Source organism: Mauremys reevesii, linkage group 8 (assembly GCF_016161935.1).
Source record: "Mauremys reevesii isolate NIE-2019 linkage group 8, ASM1616193v1, whole genome shotgun sequence".
Taxonomy (NCBI): domain Eukaryota; kingdom Metazoa; phylum Chordata; order Testudines; family Geoemydidae; genus Mauremys; species Mauremys reevesii.
This window is the reverse complement of record NC_052630.1, coordinates 56,582,702-56,601,611: the sequence shown is the minus strand read 5'-3', so window position 1 is coordinate 56,601,611 and position 18,910 is coordinate 56,582,702. Positions and strand designations below refer to the sequence as shown.

The 18,910-nt window shown below is 47.3% G+C and overlaps 1 protein-coding gene across 1 annotated transcript in view; it reads right to left on the bottom strand.

Annotated features, from left to right (window-relative positions):
• The window catches only part of HMCN1 (hemicentin 1), a 324,395-nt gene that overhangs the window by 206,170 nt on the left and 99,315 nt on the right, over nt 1–18,910 (bottom strand). Inside the window, exons 7-9 of the mRNA XM_039483793.1 lie at nt 10,296–10,416; nt 9,457–9,720; nt 837–981 (exon numbers count right to left, since the gene is read on the bottom strand). Coding sequence (XP_039339727.1) covers nt 837–981; nt 9,457–9,720; nt 10,296–10,416 — 530 coding nt within the window. The remainder of the gene's footprint in view (nt 1–836; nt 982–9,456; nt 9,721–10,295; nt 10,417–18,910) is intronic.

Genomic DNA, 18,910 nt, shown 5'->3' with positions numbered 1-18,910 from the left:
TGTGTCTAGAATGTCTAAATGTAAATAGCACCTCATAAAAAATGAGGCTGCAGAATTTTACTCTGCCAAGAATTTACAGGAGGATTTCAGAATTTATTTGCTCTGTTATCAAGTATAGTTGCTATAGAATGTGGTCTTCATTCTTCTTCTGAAAGGTTTGGTGTTTTAAAAGAGGGGATGGTAGTTAACTGTTTTCCATGAAATATTTTCTTAGACTTGAGGGTATTGTTTTTTTCTTTGATTGATTACTATTTCATTGTTCCTGGATTGTTCTATAGAAAAAGAGACTATTATTCCCTTGGTATCTGCAGTCTGCATGATGGTAGTGTAGATGGAGTCCAGAGACCCTCATGATATATTCCGTGGAAGCTTTCCCAAAGAAGAGAATGATATTGCCCTTGGAGCATAATAAAGCAAAGCACATAGATTTCTGCTGGAACCATGTGATCTCTCCGCCTACAAACAGAAAATGCGTTACCCCCCCCCATCCCCTCACACATCCCAAACCCACAACAATATACAATCTTAATTTCCTCATGCAGTTATTTGCTTGTTATTCTTTGTTATTTGCTTAAATTCTCACAACTGATCAAAAAAAATCATTAACATGGTTACAATGTAAGATTTGTCATATATAGGTCTTTCATAGGTCTGACTTCAGTGGGAGCACAGTTAGGCCAGTGCTGAGTGCTTTGGAAAATCCCACCTTAAATGGGCATTCACCATTATGAACAAAGTACAATACAATCACCAAGAATAAAGCTACAAAATCTGCTCTGAAGTTTAATTTTGATTTTTTTAAATGCCCAAAATTATGTTAGGGAATGGCTGCTTACCTGAAGAACTGATCCATTCCCAATTTTATTCCATTTCTGCTGAAACGCTGAGTAAAAGGTATAAGACTTTCCACCTGGCAAGATATATACCCTGGCTGCAGGTAGTATCCTGGAGTTTTCTTGGGCATTATAACTTTTGGAGCATCTACAGAAAGCAAAATATTCATAAACAAGTTATTAGCAGCTACTCACCTACACTCTATTCATTATCAGAGAGGTAGCCGTGTTAGTCTGGTTCTGTAAAAGCAGCAAAGAATCCTGTGGCACGTTATAGACTAACAGACGTTTTGCAGCATGAGCTTTCGTGGGTGAATGCCCACTTCGTCGGATGCAACTCTATTCATTGTGATTAATACACATGCTAATAATCTTTTCTTTAATGTCCAGATTTATCAAGACACTAAGGGCTGGTCTATACTAGAAAGTTAGACTAGCTTAAGTACATTGCTCAGGGCAGTGAAAAATGTCATGTCCTGTGCAACATACTCAAGCCAACCTAGCCCTGGTGTAGATACCGCTAAGTCAATAGAAGAATTCTTCCATCTTGGAGAGGTGAATTTACTACAGTGATGGACGAACCCCTTCTGTCGCTGTAGTTAAGGTCTGTACTTTAGCACTGCAGCTGTGCTGCAGTGGCGTTTCTAGTATAGAAATGCACTTAGCCTAGACAAGGCCAAGTGAAGCTAAGATTTAAAGGTGTTATATTAGATCATGTTAGCTAGGACAGCCTAACCAAACTTCTAAAACTCTGATCAAGACAAGGCAAGCTGTACTTTAGTATGTGTTAAGCTGGTGGAGTTAAATTGGAATCTTCTTCTTCGAGTGATTGCTCCTATGCATTCCAGTTAGGTGTGCGCGCCGTGCGTGCACGGCTCTCCGGAACATTTTTACCCTAGCAACTCCGGCGGGCCGGCTGGGCGCCCCCTGGAGTGGCGCCGCTATGGCGCCTGTTATATACCCCAGCCGGCCCGTCCGCTCCTCAGTTCCTTCTTACCGCCCGTGACGGCCAGTTGGAACAGTGGAGTGCTATCTCACCTCCACAGCCCTAGCGTTTCTCCGTATCTTTAGTGTATATAGTTGTTTCACTCAGTTTAATAGTTAGATTAGTTGAATAAGTTAGTTGTTATAGTTGTTATAGTTGTGATAGTAGGGAATTAGAGGGGTTAGCCCCTCTTCTTCCACAACCGGTGCGGGCGCATGCCCAAGGCACCGGGCTTTAAGCCCTGTGTGGCTTGTCAGCGGCCTATGCCCATCGGCGACCCGCACGATTCCTGCCTGCGCTGCCTCGGGTAATCACACAGGACCGATAAGTGCCCGATTTGCACGGCATTCAAGCCGCGCACAAGAAAGGAGCGAGACTCGCGACTTAAACAGCTCCTTACGGAGGCGGCATTCAGCCCCCCGCTCCGTCCCCGGCACCGCCGAAACCATCCTCGGCGCGCAGCGCACCAGCGGCACCGAGCCGTCCCGGTACCGAGGCTCCTAAAGGCACGCAGACGGCACCGAAGTCCCGGCACCGTTCCCTCTCCCCCCAGAGGAAGCGGAAGACGGCGCACCCGGCTCCTAAACCTGCAGCTTCGGGACAGCTTACCCAGCCACCTCCGGCACCTCCGGCACCGGCTGTGGTAGTGCACAAGCCGTGCACGGTTCCGTTGACTCCGGCACCTCAAGAGCCGTCGAGTCCGGTACCTCCCTGCTCCCCGGCGCCGGCCGCGGTAGAGCTGCATCTCCCGTCCACCCCTGAAACATTTGTGACGGCGAGAGAGCTTATTCAGCTCGTAGAGGCACCGAGCCTCCGGCCCCCGGCACCGCTGGTGCGGGCTGTTCGATCGTTGGGCAAGCCTGCAATGATGCGGCCCCAGACCCCTGACGGAAGAGAGGGGCGACGCTCCAAGCCTCGGACCCAGTTCCGGTCCAGGCAACGGTCGCCGTCACGTCGGTCCCGATCCCGGCACCGATCCCAGTCTCGGTACCGCACCCCGTCCCGGCACCGGTCGCAGTCCCGGTACCGCTCAGTCTCGCAGTACCGGTCGCACTCCCGGCACCGCTCACGGTCCCGGTCACCGGACCGACAGTACCGTCGGAGATCCAGTTCCCGGTACCGATCTCGACATCACGACTCCCGAAGCCGCTCTCGCCATCGACGATCAAGGTCACGCTCTGGCTCCCAGTACCGAAGTGGCCGACGGTCCAGATCACCATCCTGGCACCATGACGGCCGGCACCGCTCCTCAGCACTGTCCGGGGATAAGCTGCCTCCTTCAGCGGCGCACTCCATCAGCGCCTCTGCACCCCCGTGGCCTTCGCGTCAGCCATCGGTCGTCTCCCAGGCGGACAGCGAGACAGATCTCCGGGCTCCCACCCAAAGCCAACATCTTGGACACCAGCAGTGGGGTTTCTGGGTCCCCTGGGCCGGATATGAGTCCCAAGGGCTCCCCTTGTCCCAGCGCCCAGTGGGTGCTGAACGCAGGGTACCGGAAGCCACGGTGAGCCGCCCTCCCCCAACACCACTGGGGGAGACCCTACCGTCGTCGGATCCCGCAGGGCTTCTGTCAACCTCCCAAGCCCCTGAGCAGCCTCCGGCAGAGGTGGTGGTACAGACTCTGTCTTCATCCTCCTCTCCGGATGAGGCAGTGGCGGGCGCCGCTACGGTGGACCCTCCCCCGATCGACCTGCGGGCCCACCAGGACCTTGTCCGCAGGGTGGCAAAGGCCATTGACCTTCCGGTGGCGGAGGTCCTGGAAGATGAAGACCCGGTGACCAACGTCATCGGCGCGGAGGCCCCGACGCGGGTGGCCCTGCCTTTTATTAAAACAATTCAGAAAAATGCCACGACCATCTGGCAGTCGCCGGCGTCCGTCCCCCCTACTGCAAGGGGCGTGGAACGTAAATACTCGGTCCCCCCCACGGGATACGAGTATCTGTACACTCACCCCGCTCCGGACTCACTGGTCGTCCAGTCCGTTAACGACCGTGAGCGGCATGGACAGCCAGCCCCAGCGCCGAAGTCGAAGGATGCCAGGCGCATGGACTTGTTGGGCCGCAAGGTGTATTCGGCGGGGGGTCTCCAGCTGCGCATTGCAAACCAGCTGGCCCTCTTAGCCCGGTACGCCTTCGACATTTTCGTGTCCCTCACGAAATACACGGAACTGATCCCGACGGCTTCCCGACGAGAGTTTTCGGCTCTGGTCGAAGAGGGCAGGACAGCCCTGGATTCGGCGGACTCAGGGGCCAGAACCCTGGCCTCTGGAGTAACTATGCGGCGCATCTCCTGGCTACAGTCCTCCACCTTGCCGCCGGAGGTGCAGTATACCCTCCAGGACCTGCCCTTTGAGACTCATGGCCTGTTCTCAGAGAAAACAGACTCGAGGATACAGACCCTGAAGGACGGTCGTGTAGCTTTCCGCACTCTGGGTATGCACACACCAGCTACCCAGAGGTGCTCCTTCCGCCAACAGCAGCCCTTCCGGCCTTTTACCCAGGCCAGGTCAAGGCCTTATAATAGTCGGCGCAACGGCCTCAACCGCCGTAGACCTTCAGGCAGCAGGCGCAATCAGGCCCAGGCGTCGTCCAAGGCCCCGCAAGGGCCCAAACAGCAATTTTGATGGGACGCCCGAGGACGGCTCATCAGTCTATTCCCAGGATCCAACCCCTTTATTTTGCAACCGCCTTTCCCACTTCCTCCCGGCGTGGTCCCAAATAACATCGGACAGCTGGGTACTCCGTACTATCCAGTATGGTTACCACCTTCAGTTTATTTTGCCCCCTCCTTCCCACCCACCTTCCCCGTCCCTCTTCAGGGACCCCTCTCATGAGCAATGCCTCTTGCAAGAGGTCGAGACTCTGTTGAGGTTGGGTGCCATAGAGGAGGTGCTGCAAGACAGGCGGGGCAGGGGATTCTATTCCCGTTATTTTCTCATCCCCAAGGCGAAAGGAGGCCTCAGACCCATACTGGACCTCCGGGAGCTCAACAAATACATGATCAAGCTCAAATTTCGCATGGTGACCTTGGGGACCATCATTCCCTCCCTGGATCCGGGAGACTGGTTTGCCGCCCTCGACATGAAGGACGCATACTTCCATATTGCTATTTACCCTCCCCATCGACGCTACCTGCGTTTTGTGGTCAACGGTGCGCACTACCAGTTTGCGGTGCTACCCTTCGGCCTATCCACCGCTCCGAGGGTCTTCACCAAATGCATGGCAGTGGTTGCTGCAGACCTCCGCCGTCGTCGAGTTCACGTCTACCCTTATCTCGACGACTGGCTGGTTCGCGGGCCATCCCGCCAATTGGTAACAGACCAAGTTGCCGAGATACTCTCCCTATTTCGGGCACTGGGTCTTCTCGTCAATGTGGAGAAGTCCTCACTGACTCCATCTCAGAGAGTGGAGTTTATTGGAGCGGTCCTCGACTCCACGGTGGCCAGGGCCTGTCTCCCTCGCGCCCGGCACCAGACGATGGTCTCCATCATCGGAGACCTGCACGCTTTTCCCACTACGACGGTTCGGTCCTGCCTACACCTCCTGGGCCACATGGCATCATGCACGTTCGTCACCGCCTACGCGAGACTGCACCTTCGCCCATTTCAATCTTGGCTGGCGTCGGTGTACCGCCCACACCGCGACTCGATGGACAGAGTAGTCACGGTCACGAAGCCTACCCTCGCTTCGCTCAGTTGGTGGCTGAACCCAGAGGTCGTATGTGCAGGAGTCCCGTTCCGCCCTCCTCGTCCGTCCGTGACACTGACGACAGATGCCTCGGCGTTGGGATGGGGGGCACACCTGGGCGACCTACACACCCAGGGCCTCTGGTCGCCCCAGGAGCTCTCCCTCCACATCAACGTCAGGGAGCTGCGGGCAATTCGCTTGGCGTGCCACGCCTTCCACACCCGTCTGCGAGGCCAATGCGTAGCGGTGTTCACGGACAACACCACAACGATGTTTTATGTGAACAAACAAGGCGGAGCCCGCTCCTCCCCGCTCTGCAAGGAAGCGATGCTCCTATGGGACTTCTGCGTGACCCACTCAATTCACCTGGAAGCATCCTTTCTTCCGGGAGTGCAGAACACGCTGGCCGACCATCTCAGCAGGTCGTTCCTCTCACACGAGTGGTCCCTCCGTCCAGATGTCGTCCACACAATCTTCCGGAGGTGGGGGTTTCCCCAGATAGACCTATTCGCCTCCAGGGAGAACAGGAAGTGCCACCTGTTTTGCTCGTTCCAAGGTCGCTCGCCAGGCTCCCTGTCGGACGCCTTCCTTTACCCCTGGACGGATCGTCTCCTCTACGCCTTCCCTCCGTTCCCGCTAGTGCACCGAGTGCTACTGAATCTTCGGAGGGACAGAGCCCGCATCATACTCGTAGCTCCGGCCTGGCCGAGGCAGCACTGGTACACCCTGCTGCTCGAGCTCTCCGCTCGGGATTCCATCCCCCTTCCGTTATGGCCAGACCTCATCACCCAGGACTTCGGCAGACTCCGCCATCCGAACCTGCAGTCCCTCCATCTTACAGCTTGGTACCTGAGTGGTTGACCCACGCAGAGAGGGACTGTTCGGCGGCAGTACAGCAAGTCCTGCTGGAGAGCAGAAAGCCTTCCACTCGCTCCACTTACCTTGCGAAATGGAAGCAATTCGCACTCTGGTGTGATCAACGAGGACTCAATCCATTCGTAGTCCCGGTCCATACCATCCTCGACTACCTCTGGTATCTTAAGGAGCAAGGTCTTGCGGTCTCCTCCTTGAGAGTACACCTGGCAGCAGTGTCCGCCTTTCATCCATCTATGGGAGGTCGGTCTCTAACCAGATGGTTTCCCGCTTCCTTAAAGGCCTGGACCGGTTGTACCCGCCGGTGCGGCGTCCTGCCCCGACCTGGGATTTGAACCTCGTTCTGGCCAAGCTTATGGGACCGCCCTTCGAGCCACTAGCCACGTGCTCTCTGCTCTACCTCTCCTGGAAGACAGCCTTCCTCGTCGCAATTACATCAGCGAGACGAGTCTCTGAGCTCCGTGCTCTAACGGTTGGTCCGCCATACACCGTCTTCCACGCAGACAAGGTGCAGCTTCGACCACACCCGGCCTTCCTCCCCAAGGTGGTGTCGGCCTTCCACCTCAACCAGGAGATCTTCCTCCCGGTCTTCTTCCCGAAGCCGCATGCCTCCCCTCGGGAGCAACAGCTTCACACCCTGGACGTCCGCAGGGCCCTTGCCTTTTACATCAAGCGGACGAAGCCCTTCCGGCATTCGACCCAGCTGTTTGTGGCAGTCGCCGACCGCATGAAGGGTGAGCCGGTCTCCTCCCAGCGGATTTCCTCCTGGGTAATGGCATGTATTCGGACATGCTACAAGCTTGCTCGCGTGCCACCGTGCCGCCTCACTGCTCACTCAACGAGAGTGCACGCCTCGTCGGCCGCCTTCCTGGCCCATGTTCCCATCCAGGACATCTGTAGAGCGGCCACCTGGTCTTCTGTCCACACCTTCGCCTCCCATTACGCGTTGGTGCAGCAATCAAGAGACGATGCAGCCTTCGGCTCCGCAGTCTTACACTCTGCCACGTCTCACTCCGACCCCACCGCCTAGGTAAGGCTTGGGAATCACCTAACTGGAATGCATAGGAGCAATCACTCGAAGAAGAAAAGACGGTTACTCACCGTAGTAACTGTTGTTCTTCGAGATGTGTTGCTCCTATCCATTCCAGACCCGCCCTCCTTCCCCACTGTCGGAGTAGCCGGCAAGAAGGAACTGAGGAGCGGACGGGCCGGCTGGGGTATATAACAGGCGCCATAGCGGCGCCACTCCAGGGGGCACCCAGCCGGCCCGCCGGAGTTGCTAGGGTAAAAATGTTCCGGAGAGCCGTGCACGCACAGCGTGCACACCTAACTGGAATGGATAGGAGCAACACATCTCGAAGAACAACAGTTACTATGGTGAGTAACCGTCTTTTCAGAAGTGGTCAGTCTCTGCTTCTACTGAAGTGGTAATACTCCCACAGATTTCAATGGGAACCAAGTTAAACTCTATCGGATTAGCGTATGCTAAAGTAATATTTGCTTTGCATTGACTAGAGCTTTAGAAGACATTACTTAGATCAAGATAGTTTATCTAGGTAACAAGATCTAACATTGAACCTTTAAATCCTAGTCAAACCTAGGACCCAGGGAGCAGCAATTCAGCACAGAATCTCAAGAGCGACAAAATAAAATGCGACAAATTTTTACCCAAAAAATAGAAAAGAAATTAAGTAAAATACCCAGGAAGTGTGGGAAAATGTCTGTCTGGAAAATGGCAGTTCTTGAATACTTTGGAAATAAGTGAAAGTACCACTACAATTATTTTTCACACTACTGAATGTACAGTATCTTCCGTTATTATGCATTTTTTTCTCTCCATGTCCTTGTCTTCACTCTGGAAAAGAGTGTGTTCTTAATTCCTGTTTACTTCATGTTCAAATTTCAGTGTAGACATGGCAAGTTGTAGTTTTAACACTTGTTAGGCTATATCTTCATAGTAAAAAAGGTGAGTTTTTACATCGAGTTAGCAATCTCAGTGTAAAATCCTAGTGAAGACAAAGCACTGTAGTTTTTACTTTGATGTAGCTAATCAAAGGTGTAGTAGATAGCTAACTCGACATAAAACACACACACACACACACACACACACACACACCTTTTTACAGTGTAGTTACAGCCTTAGCTGGTCAAGATGAAACCATAAGCTCCTCCCTAGGGTTAACCCCAGTCAGCTAACACCAATTAAAACTCAAACTTGCCTTGTCTTCATGTTAAGAACACACATTTATTCCTAGCACACTTCCGGGTATGACTACATTAGAGTTTTTCCTAGCCTTTGCAAATGTGTTAACTACCTAACCATTAACTCTAGGTTAAAAACTCTAGAGAAAACAAGCCCAATAAAGGCCTGATCCTTAAGCATGCTGAGCAGCTACTGAGGGTCCTTGGCTTCCATTGGTCTGAATGGGATCTGAGGGGTCCAAACATCTATCAGATGGTTTGCAGCACTTTTTCAAGATCAGGCCCTGAATATCCTTTCCATGCTAATTCTGGCTCTATAGCAACAACTACTAGTAGTGGTGGGTTTATCTCTTAATTCCCTCTCACACCTATTTCTATAATGAGAAAATGTTACCTAGAAAATAGAAATGAAGTGAAAGTCACTTAAATATTAAGTGTAGAAAAATGTTTCTTTAAAAATTGGCAGTTCTTGAATAGTTTGGCAAGCTCTTACATGTGAAAGTAGAACACAATTTTTTCCCCACACTACTGTACATACAGTATCTTCCTTTATTATCCAGATGTTTTCTCTCCATGACCTTCTCTCCATGACCTCTGGGAAAATTCATGTTAAAATTTCAGTGTAGACAAGGCAAGCTGTAGTTTCAACACTTGTTAGATTATTTTACACAAAATTAAATTCTCCTTAGTAGATGCCTCCAAGATGCTCAGAGTGCATTGTATCAAGTTGCAAGTTTTGTAGGCAATGGGGTAAGAGAAGTTTTCCTCATTAAATGGGCAAGTAGGAAAAAAACATAAGTAATCCATTCCATTAATTCAGGCATAATAAATGTTCACTGAAGTGAAGTAAAATAGAATAAAATAAAATAAATCTTACCAGGAACAATACTAGAAAACGAAACACTTGACACTCTCTGGAAGAGATAATCATCCTTGTCATACCCCATTATTTTAACAAAAAAGGCTTCATTTGGTGGGATGAAGTCAGTAATATTCCATATTCCATAGGGTTTTCGATCAGGATAATATTTCACAGGCATTGTCTTAAGAAGCTCCCCTGTGATACTCAGAAGTTCTAGACGGTCCACTCTAGCTGGAAGAGAGATCCCTGTTGTATTCAATAGCACATAGGTAGGTATTCCTATGAAAACAGAAATATATTGTTGTAAGTGTTAACAAAATATAAGAAAAGGTTAAACTCTGTAGATGTGTCTCTCCAGCCCCGCAGTAAATGCACACAATTCAGTTTAAAGCACTCTCTACGAGCTGTTAAGAAACACAAAACAGTGTGTTAGCACATTGATAACGTGCTCTATTTAGGATTCAATTACTAATTTCCAACAGGTACTTATAAAGCCTCATTAACACCCCCCCCCGCACCCCCCAAGGGTCCAAATTGAAACATTTTACGGTCTCTAAAAGTAAAAGAAGGGAAGTTGTAACTCTGAGCCATACCATAAATAAAAACATTGGGATTTATGGGACATAAAAACTCTAATACACAAATGTAGCATAGTATCATGGGGTACAACAGGTAATGGCATCATGAATGGAATTAAGGACAGGGCATGGCTCCCTTCGGAACCTGTCGATGGTCTGAGTTTCAGCAGAGGGCTAATTATAGAGAACAACATAAAATATATATTTCTTCCCTACGGTCTGAGCATGCTGCCTCCCCAAACAATTAAATACAGTAGAAATGGAACACAAACTGACCTTGCACTGGTCTGCTGGATGCTTTTTTGAAGTCTAGTGTTGGCTTTCTAGAAAAACCAGCTCGAAAATCAATAGTACTGAGACCTGTTATACGAACAGAGTGCCTTCCACTGCTGGATGTCTGAAAAATATTGAATTGAAACACTGTTGGAGCAATTTGCACTTCAAACTAGCATCCATTGAGCTCACTAGACTTTAAGTATCACTAAAAATGGAGTAAGAAAATGTCAGATGTTATAAACAAAATGAACCATTTAAAAGCTTTTGTTCTAGATAACGGACCCTTCTGAATTTAGTGCTTGTGAAAAGAGAGACAATGAAAGTGATGTGCCTCTAGGACATACTATGATGGGCATCCATATGAAGCCAAATATTGCTCGACGTGGTTGCATGACTGCAATGGGGGGATGTGTATGAGCAAAGCATTCAAGATTAGACAGTTATAAAGTACACGGGTAATTTTGTAAAGCAAAAAAAAACCAACAGAAGATAGCAAAAGATTAGTGTAAATAATGTCCCATAATTCATGAGTTTACTTCCTGTATCAAGAAAACATATTTACCCTTGTATTTCCATTAGACAATAAGTGCTCTTTTTAAACAAACGTCACTCAAGCTTTAGCAATGAAGCGGACAGGGGGCTGCAGACAGGGGAGTTTAAGAGGGAGTTTGACAGAGGGAGGCCTAAGATGGCTAGGAAGACCCACAACACCTGTGCCAGCACTGCTTCTGTCTCCTCCACCTGCACCTGTAGCCAGACAGAGCACCTGAGCATGGATGCTTCTACCCAGATGCTGGTGTGGTTTTGCAGGGACTGTAACTTGCAATTCCGACTTACTGATATCCAGGCTGGGGGGACCATCCAATGTGAAAGGTGCCTGCTGGTGGAATCTCTCAGGCAGCAGGTGGGAGAGCTACAGGAGGAGATGGCTAGGTTGAGGAGCATCCAAATCCACGAACAATTCCTGAACAGTGTCCATGTGGAGACAGCTGAGGTAGCTGTCCCAGTACACAGGACTGCTGACACACCACTGGTGGAGGAGGAGATGGCTGAGGGTGGACACTGGCAGCTTGTTACTTCTGGCAGCAGGCAGTGCTCCACCCCTGCTCCAAACCCTCCCACCGTGGTAATAGGTAACCGTTATGCTCTTCTTGATACAGGACAGAAGGAATCACCCCCTACAGCAGAGGAGGAGAAGCCTCATGCCCCTAAGGCTGGGAGGTCTGCTGTCACCAGGGCTGGCTGCAGGTTTTCTGCCACCCCAAGCAGCAGGGAAAAAAAAAGCCGCAATCGCGATTGGCGGCTCTTCGGCGGCAGCTCCACCGCGCCGCTTTCTTCTTTGGCGGCACTTTGGCGGCAGGTCCTTCTCTCCGAGAGGGACCAAGGGACCCGCTGCTGAATTGCCACTGAAGGGCCAGACATGCCGCCCCTTCCCCTTGGCTGTCCCAAGAACCTGCTTGCTGCGCTGGTTCCTGAAGCTGGCCCTGGCTGCCACCACTGCAAATAGGAAACATAGGGTAGTGGTGGTCGGAGACTCTCTGCTGAGGTGCCTATCTGTTGTCCTGACATTTCATCTCGGGAGGTATGCTGCCTGCCAGGGGCCCGTATCCAAGATGTTACGGAGGCATTGTCGAGGATTATCCAGCCCTCTGACTACTACCTCATGCTATTCATACATGTGGACACAAATGATACTGTGAGGTGTGACACTGAGCAGATCAAGAGTGACTACAGGGCTCTGGGAGTACGAGTGAAGGAGTTTGGAGCGCAGGTGGTATTCTCTTCTTCCTGTCAAAGGTAGGGGCCCAGGCAGAGACAGGTGCATCATGGAGGTGAATGCCTGGCTGCGAAGATGGTGTCGCCAGGAGGGCTTTGGCTTCCTTGACCACGGAATGCTATTCCAAGAAGGACTGCTAGGCATAGATGGCATTCACCTTTCAAGGAGGGGAAAGACCCTATTTGGACACAGACTGGCTAACCTTGTGAGGAGGCCTTTAAACTAGGTTTGACAAGGACAGGTGAGCAAAGCCCACAGGTAAGTGGAGAACATGGAGACCTGAGAGATGGGTCGGAAATAGGAGGGAGCGTGGGCTATAATGGCAGAGAGAAAGGAGGGTCAGGGCAAAACTGGGAGGCAAGATCAAATCAGTATCTTAGATGCCTATATACAAATGCGAGAAGCATGGGTAATAAGCAGGAAGAACTGGAAGTGCTAATAAATAAATACAACTATGACATTGTTGGCATCACCAAAACTTGGTGGGATAATACACGATTGGAATGTTGGTATGGATGGGTACAGCCTGCTCAGGAAGGATAGACAGGGGAAAAGGGGAGGAGGTGTTGCCTTATATATTAAAAATGTACACACTTGTACTGAGGTGGAGATGGACATAGGAGATGGAAGTGTTGAGAGTCTCTGGGTTAGGCTAAAAGGCGTAAAAAACAAGGGTGATGTCATGCTAGGAGTCTACTACGGGCCACCTAACCAGGTGGAAGAGGTGGATGAGGCTTTTTTTAAACAACTAACAATCATCCGAAGCCCAAGATTTAGTGGTGATGGGGGACTTCAACTATCTAGAAATATGTTTGGAAAATAACACAGCGGGGCACAGGCTATCCAATAAGTTCTTGCAGGGGTGGCTCTAGGTATTTTGCCACCCCAAGCATGGCAGGCAGGCTGCCTTCGGCAGCTTGCCTGCGGGAGGTCCCCGGTCCCGTGGATTCGGCAGCAGCCTGCGGGAGGTCCGCCAAAGCCACGGGACCAGCGGACCCTCCACAGGCATGCCGCCGAAGGCAACCTGCCTGCCACCCTCACGGCAACCGGCAGAGCGCCCCCCATGGCTTGCTGCCCCAGGCACGCGCTTGGCGTGCTGGTGCCTGGAGCCGTCCCTGAGTTCTTGGACTGCATTGCAGACAACTTTTTATTTCAGAAGGTTGAAAAAGCTACTGGGGGGGAAGCTGTTCTAGATTTGATTTTAACAAATAGGGAGGAACTTGTTGAGAATTTGAAAGTGGAAGGCAGCTTGGGTGAAAGTGATCATGAAATCATAGAGTTCACAATTCTAAGGAAGAGTAGAAGGGAGTACAACAAAATAGAGACTATGGATTTCAGGAAGGCGGACTTTGGTAAGCTCAGAGAGCTGATAGGTAAGGTCCCATGAGAATCAAGACTGAGGGGAAAAAACAAATGAGGAGAGTTGGCAGTATTTCAAAGGGACACTATTAAAGGCCCAAAAGCAAGCTATTCCGCTGGGTAGGAAAGATAGAAAATGTAGCAAAAGACCAGCTTGGCTTAACCACAAGATCTTGCATATTCTAAAAAATAAAAAGGAGTCTCATAAAAAATGGAAACTAGGACAAATTACAAAGGATGAATATAGGCAAACAGCACAGGAATGCAGGGGCAAGATTAGAAGGGCAAAGGCACAAAATGAGCTCAAACTAGCTACAGGAATAAAGGGAAACAAGAAAACTTTTTATCAATACATTAGAAGCAAGAGGAAGACCAAGGACAGGGTAGGCCCACTGCTCAGTGAGGAGGGAGAAACAGTAACAGGAAACTTGGAAATGGCAGAGATGCTCAATGACTTCTTTGTTTTGGTCTTCACGGAGAAGTCTGAAGGAATGCCTAACATAGTGAATGCTAAAGGGAAGGGGGTAAGTTTGGAAGATAAAATAAAAAAAGAACAAGTTAAAAATCACTTAGAAAAGTTAGATGCCTGCAAGTCACCAGGGCCTGATGAAATGCATCCTAGAATACTCAAGGAGCTATTAGAGGAGGTATCTGAGCCTCTAGCTATTATCTTTGGAAAATCATGGGAGACAAGAGAGATTCCAGAAGACTGGAAAAGGGCAGATATAGTGCCCATCTATAAAAAGGGAAATAAAAACAACCCAGGAAGACCAGTTAGTTTAACTTCTGTGCCAGGGAAGATAATGGAGCAAGTAATTAAGGAAATCATCTGCAAACACTTGGAAGGTGGTAAGGTGATAAGGAATAGCCAGCATGGATTTGTAAAGAACAAATCATGTCAAACCAATCTGATAGCTTTCTTTGATAGGATAATGAGTCTTGTGGATAAGGGAGAAGTGGTGGATGTGGTATACCTAAACTTTAGTAAGGCATTTGATACGGTCTCACATGATATTCTTATCAATAAACTAGGCAAATACAACTTAGATGGGGCTATTATAAGGTGGGTGCATAACTGGCTGGATAACCGTACTCAGAGAGTAGTTATTAATAGTTCCCAATCCTGCTGGAAAGGTATAGCAAGTGGGGTTCCGCAGGATCTGTTTTGGGACCAGCTCTGTTCAATATCTTCATCAACAACTTAGATATTGGCATAGAAAGTACACTTATTAAGTTTGCAGATGATACCAAACTGGGAGGGATTGCAACTGCTTTGGAGGATAGGGTCATAATTCAAAATGATCTGGACAAATTGGAGAAATGGTCTGAGGTAAACAGGATGAAGTTTAATAAAGACAAATGCAAAGTGCTCCACTTAGGAAGGAACAATCAGTTTCACACATACAGAATGGGAAGAGACTGTCTAGGAAGGAGTACGACAGAAAGGGATCTAGGGGTTATAGTGGACCACAAGCTAAATATGAGTCAACAGTGTAATGCTGTTGCAAAAAAAGCAAACATAATTCTGGGATGCATTAACAGGTGTGTTGTGAGCAAGACAGAAGAAGTCATTCTTCCCCTCTACTCTGCACTGGTTAGGCCTCAACTGGAATATTGTGTCCAGTTCCGGGCACTGCATTTCAAGAAAGATGTGGAGAAATTGGAGAAGGTACAGAGAAGAGCAACAAGAACGATTAAAGGTCTAGAGAACATGACCTATGAAGGAAGGCTGAAAGAATTGGGTTTGTTTAGTTTGGAAAAGAGAAGATTGAGAGGGGACATGATAGCAGTTTTCAGGTATCTAAAAGAGTGTCATAAGGAGGAGGGAGAAAACTTGTTCATCTTAGCCTCTAAGGATAGAACAAGAAGCAATGGGCTTATACTGCAGCAATGGAGGTTTAAGCTGGACATTAGGAAAAAGTTCCTAACTGTCAAGGTGGTTAAACACTGGAATAAATTGCCTAGGGAGGTTGTGGAATCTCCATCTCTGGAGATATTTAAGAGTAGGTTAGATAAATGTCTATCAGGGATGGTCTAGACAGTATTTGGTCCTGCCATGAGGGCAGGGGACTGCACTCAATGACCTCTCAAGGTCCCTTCCAGCCCTAGAATCTATGAATCTATGAATCATGGGTATTGAATATCCAAGAATTATATAAATAAGGAGTGTACATCATCTGATATTATATATTAAAAGCTAATTTCTGGCTTTTACAGCCAAAGTCTGTGTTGGAAGACTGCTATGCAGAGGGGCTCCACCCAGGGTTTTTTCCCCACACAGGCATTCTGACTGAGTCAACCAAAACCATTCTGAAACCCTAGCAGAGCACAACTCAAAGCGGAAGTTCCAACAACTTACAAAGAGTTGCACCATGGGGCCCTTAATCCATTCAGAGAAAGACTGGCTCATGTCAAAGGACCCAAACCTGCCCCCATCCTGTTCTGCCCTATTTGGGGTATCTAGCAGCCCTGTATACCTGGAAGGAAAGGTAGTGATTTCCAAAGAACACAAGAGGCCAGGGCTCTTTGCATTCACCCACTCTGCGCACCCACTGTGCCTTGTTGTTTATGGAACTACCTTTAACTATTTTAATAATGAAAAATCTATGAACTATTTCACATAGAGTACAAAAAGATTGCAAAGGAGGGAAAGATTGATAAAGGGTTCATTATGCTATGATTAAACTTTAATCTGTAGAGTCTTCTCTAAACTTCATGCATAGAGAATGGCAGCCTGAAATGTACATTTTTACCTACAAAATAAATTCTCTATTAAATCTCCTCATTCCATTGGGAGTACAGATTGAGAGGAATTATTTTATGTAGTCATAAATGTATAATTTCTTAGATCTAGTGAAAAATCTGCTCATGATTATTTTTAGATGAAGCAGTTGTTTTTCATTACTGGCTGCCTGGACAATCAGCCATCTAGGCATTATGACAAATTGGTGTCTGTCTTACTGGAACAACCACTATTTATTTCTATTAGTTAGCCTTTCACCTCAGAAAATCACTATGTAAAGTCTTTTTAATATAAACCAGCTGTTAATAATATTAAAGGATACAATGTAATATTAAACGCAATACCAAATAACTTCTGTTATCAAGCATTAATTGCCTGCTAAATGTTCATTGGATAAATGCGGTAACAAAGTTTTCTTTTCATAGTTTTATACGACATCTGTATAAGACATTTATAGCACAATTAAAAATTTTGCAAAGCTTTCCCTGACTTCTTCAGATGCTGTAAAATCTTAATGCAAGCAAAACAGGCCAAGGATCAGAACTGGGTGAACTATTCATAACAAATAATACAGCTGACAAATATTTCTGTTAGTAAATTATCCAGAGACTTGAGTATTAGTGACATTGTTTATTACTAAAAATAACAGTATTTTAAAACCATTTTTAGTAATAACCTCTTATTATACTACAGCCTGGAGGCCTTAATCAGGATCTACGCCCCATTGTGCTAGGTGTTGTGCAAACATCTAAGAACAAATTTAAAGCTGTTGGATTGTTTTCAAACTATGTTTTTTGCCTATTTGTGTTGCATGATGGGTCACTAAAGTCACATATTATCGTTTTTGCTCCTTGATTGGATGGCTGAATGTTTTATAAATAGAAGGAAGGAAATCAAAAAGATGTAAAGACAGCTGCATAAGCATTTGCTATGTGAAATTTTGTGCAAACGTATTAATCGCACAAACATTTGCAAGACTTGGAACATTCCAGGAACATTATTACAAACAAAACAAAAAAATAATTCAAAATGTATGTAGGTGATGAATAAAGAGGTATTTTTTATTAAATTAAGAAATGTGGTATCAGACAGTTTTTTTATTTTTATATAATTTGTTCCATGCAAGCTGAAGAACTTCAAACTATCATAGCTAGGAGATGGGGGAGGGGTGTGTGCTAATAGTAAGATTCTATTTACATATAGTTATTTACAAGTTACTATAGAGACATCATTTTTGCATTAAAAGTAGATTTCAAAGGATGTGTTCATTAAATGGAATTTATTCTGGCCTGCTTTATCATTACACTCCATCTAAACAGCCGGATTTGGCTTGGAGGCTGTAAATGGGTAATTATAATGGCCATTTAAGAACTCTCTTGTTCACAATAATTACAAGCTTTTCTATTGACTCCTTTTTTCTTCTTTTTCTTCTTTGGCCTTGTGTGAACAGCCATTTAACCTAAATCAGCAGGGAAGCTTCTGCAACATCCTCCAACAGAAAAACTGCAAGGCCTTTTTGATTCACAATTCCTGCCTTGTAGGAAAACAAAACAGTGCTTAAGGATATCTCATTGCTGACTCTTCTGAATGGGACTGCCTCCTCCTATGCCTTGTGACAAGGCTTTTTATCTTAACAGGCCTGTAATTGTGTTAATGGCCTGTAACTTGTTGCCAGCAAGACCTTAAGGAGTAATTAGATGTGATCACCTACCAAAGCTTCTATTATGGAGCTAGTAAATAAAGATTACAAGTTATTTCCAAGCCAACCTGCAGAAACAGTACCTTTAAAATATAGTTTGAAGCACTGACTTCATCTTTGGTCTTTGTTGGAAGGCTTTTGTTAACCAAAGTGATGCACCAGGTATATTGATATATTTATTTTATTATGGGATAGACTGTGGCTTTTAAGACCTGTCTCAGGTTGCGGGGAGGAGAGCAGCAGGACCCCCTAGAGAAATTTTGGTTCTCTGCCAGCATTTCTCCTTGGTGCCCAGAGAATACATACTGCACTTAGGGTGACCATATGTTTCGATTTTATAGGGACAGTCCCGATTTTGGGGTCTTTTTCTCACATAGGCACCTATTACCTCCCACCTCCTGTCCCGATTCTTCACACTTGCTATCTGGTCAGCCTAACTGCCCTGGCAGCCCCACCACCTTGGTGAAAGTGTATTGAGTGCACCCTTCAGCAGAAGGCCAGTTCTGCTGACTGATGCAGAATGGAAAAAGGAGCCATGGACTTGTCCTCATACCATCTTCTCATTGAAACAAAGCCGAGTGCTGCCGTTAGCATCAACAAGGAGCATTGTGACAGGTTTCAGAGTAGCAGCCGTGTTAGTGTGTGCTCTTCATCCGGGCTGTGGCAGGAGCACAAAGAAGGAATCTCCTTGTTTAAACATATATATATATATATCCACTTAACTGGCACTCTGACAAGTCTAGAGTGGAGACAACTAGACTTGGTACAATGCAATTCAATTTACTCTAGCCTCTGATTCAAGGCCACACTTAGGACTTGTCTACGCACAGGACTTGCACTGATTTAATTAACCATTGATGAACCTATCCTCCATGAATTTATCTAATTCTTTTTTGGACCCAGTTATGCTTTTGGCCTTCACAACATCTCCTGGCAATGAGTTCCACAGGTTAACTGTGTGCATTGTAAAGAAATACTTCTTTATGTTTGTTTTAAACCTAATGCCTATTAATTTCATTGAGTGACCCCTGGTTCTT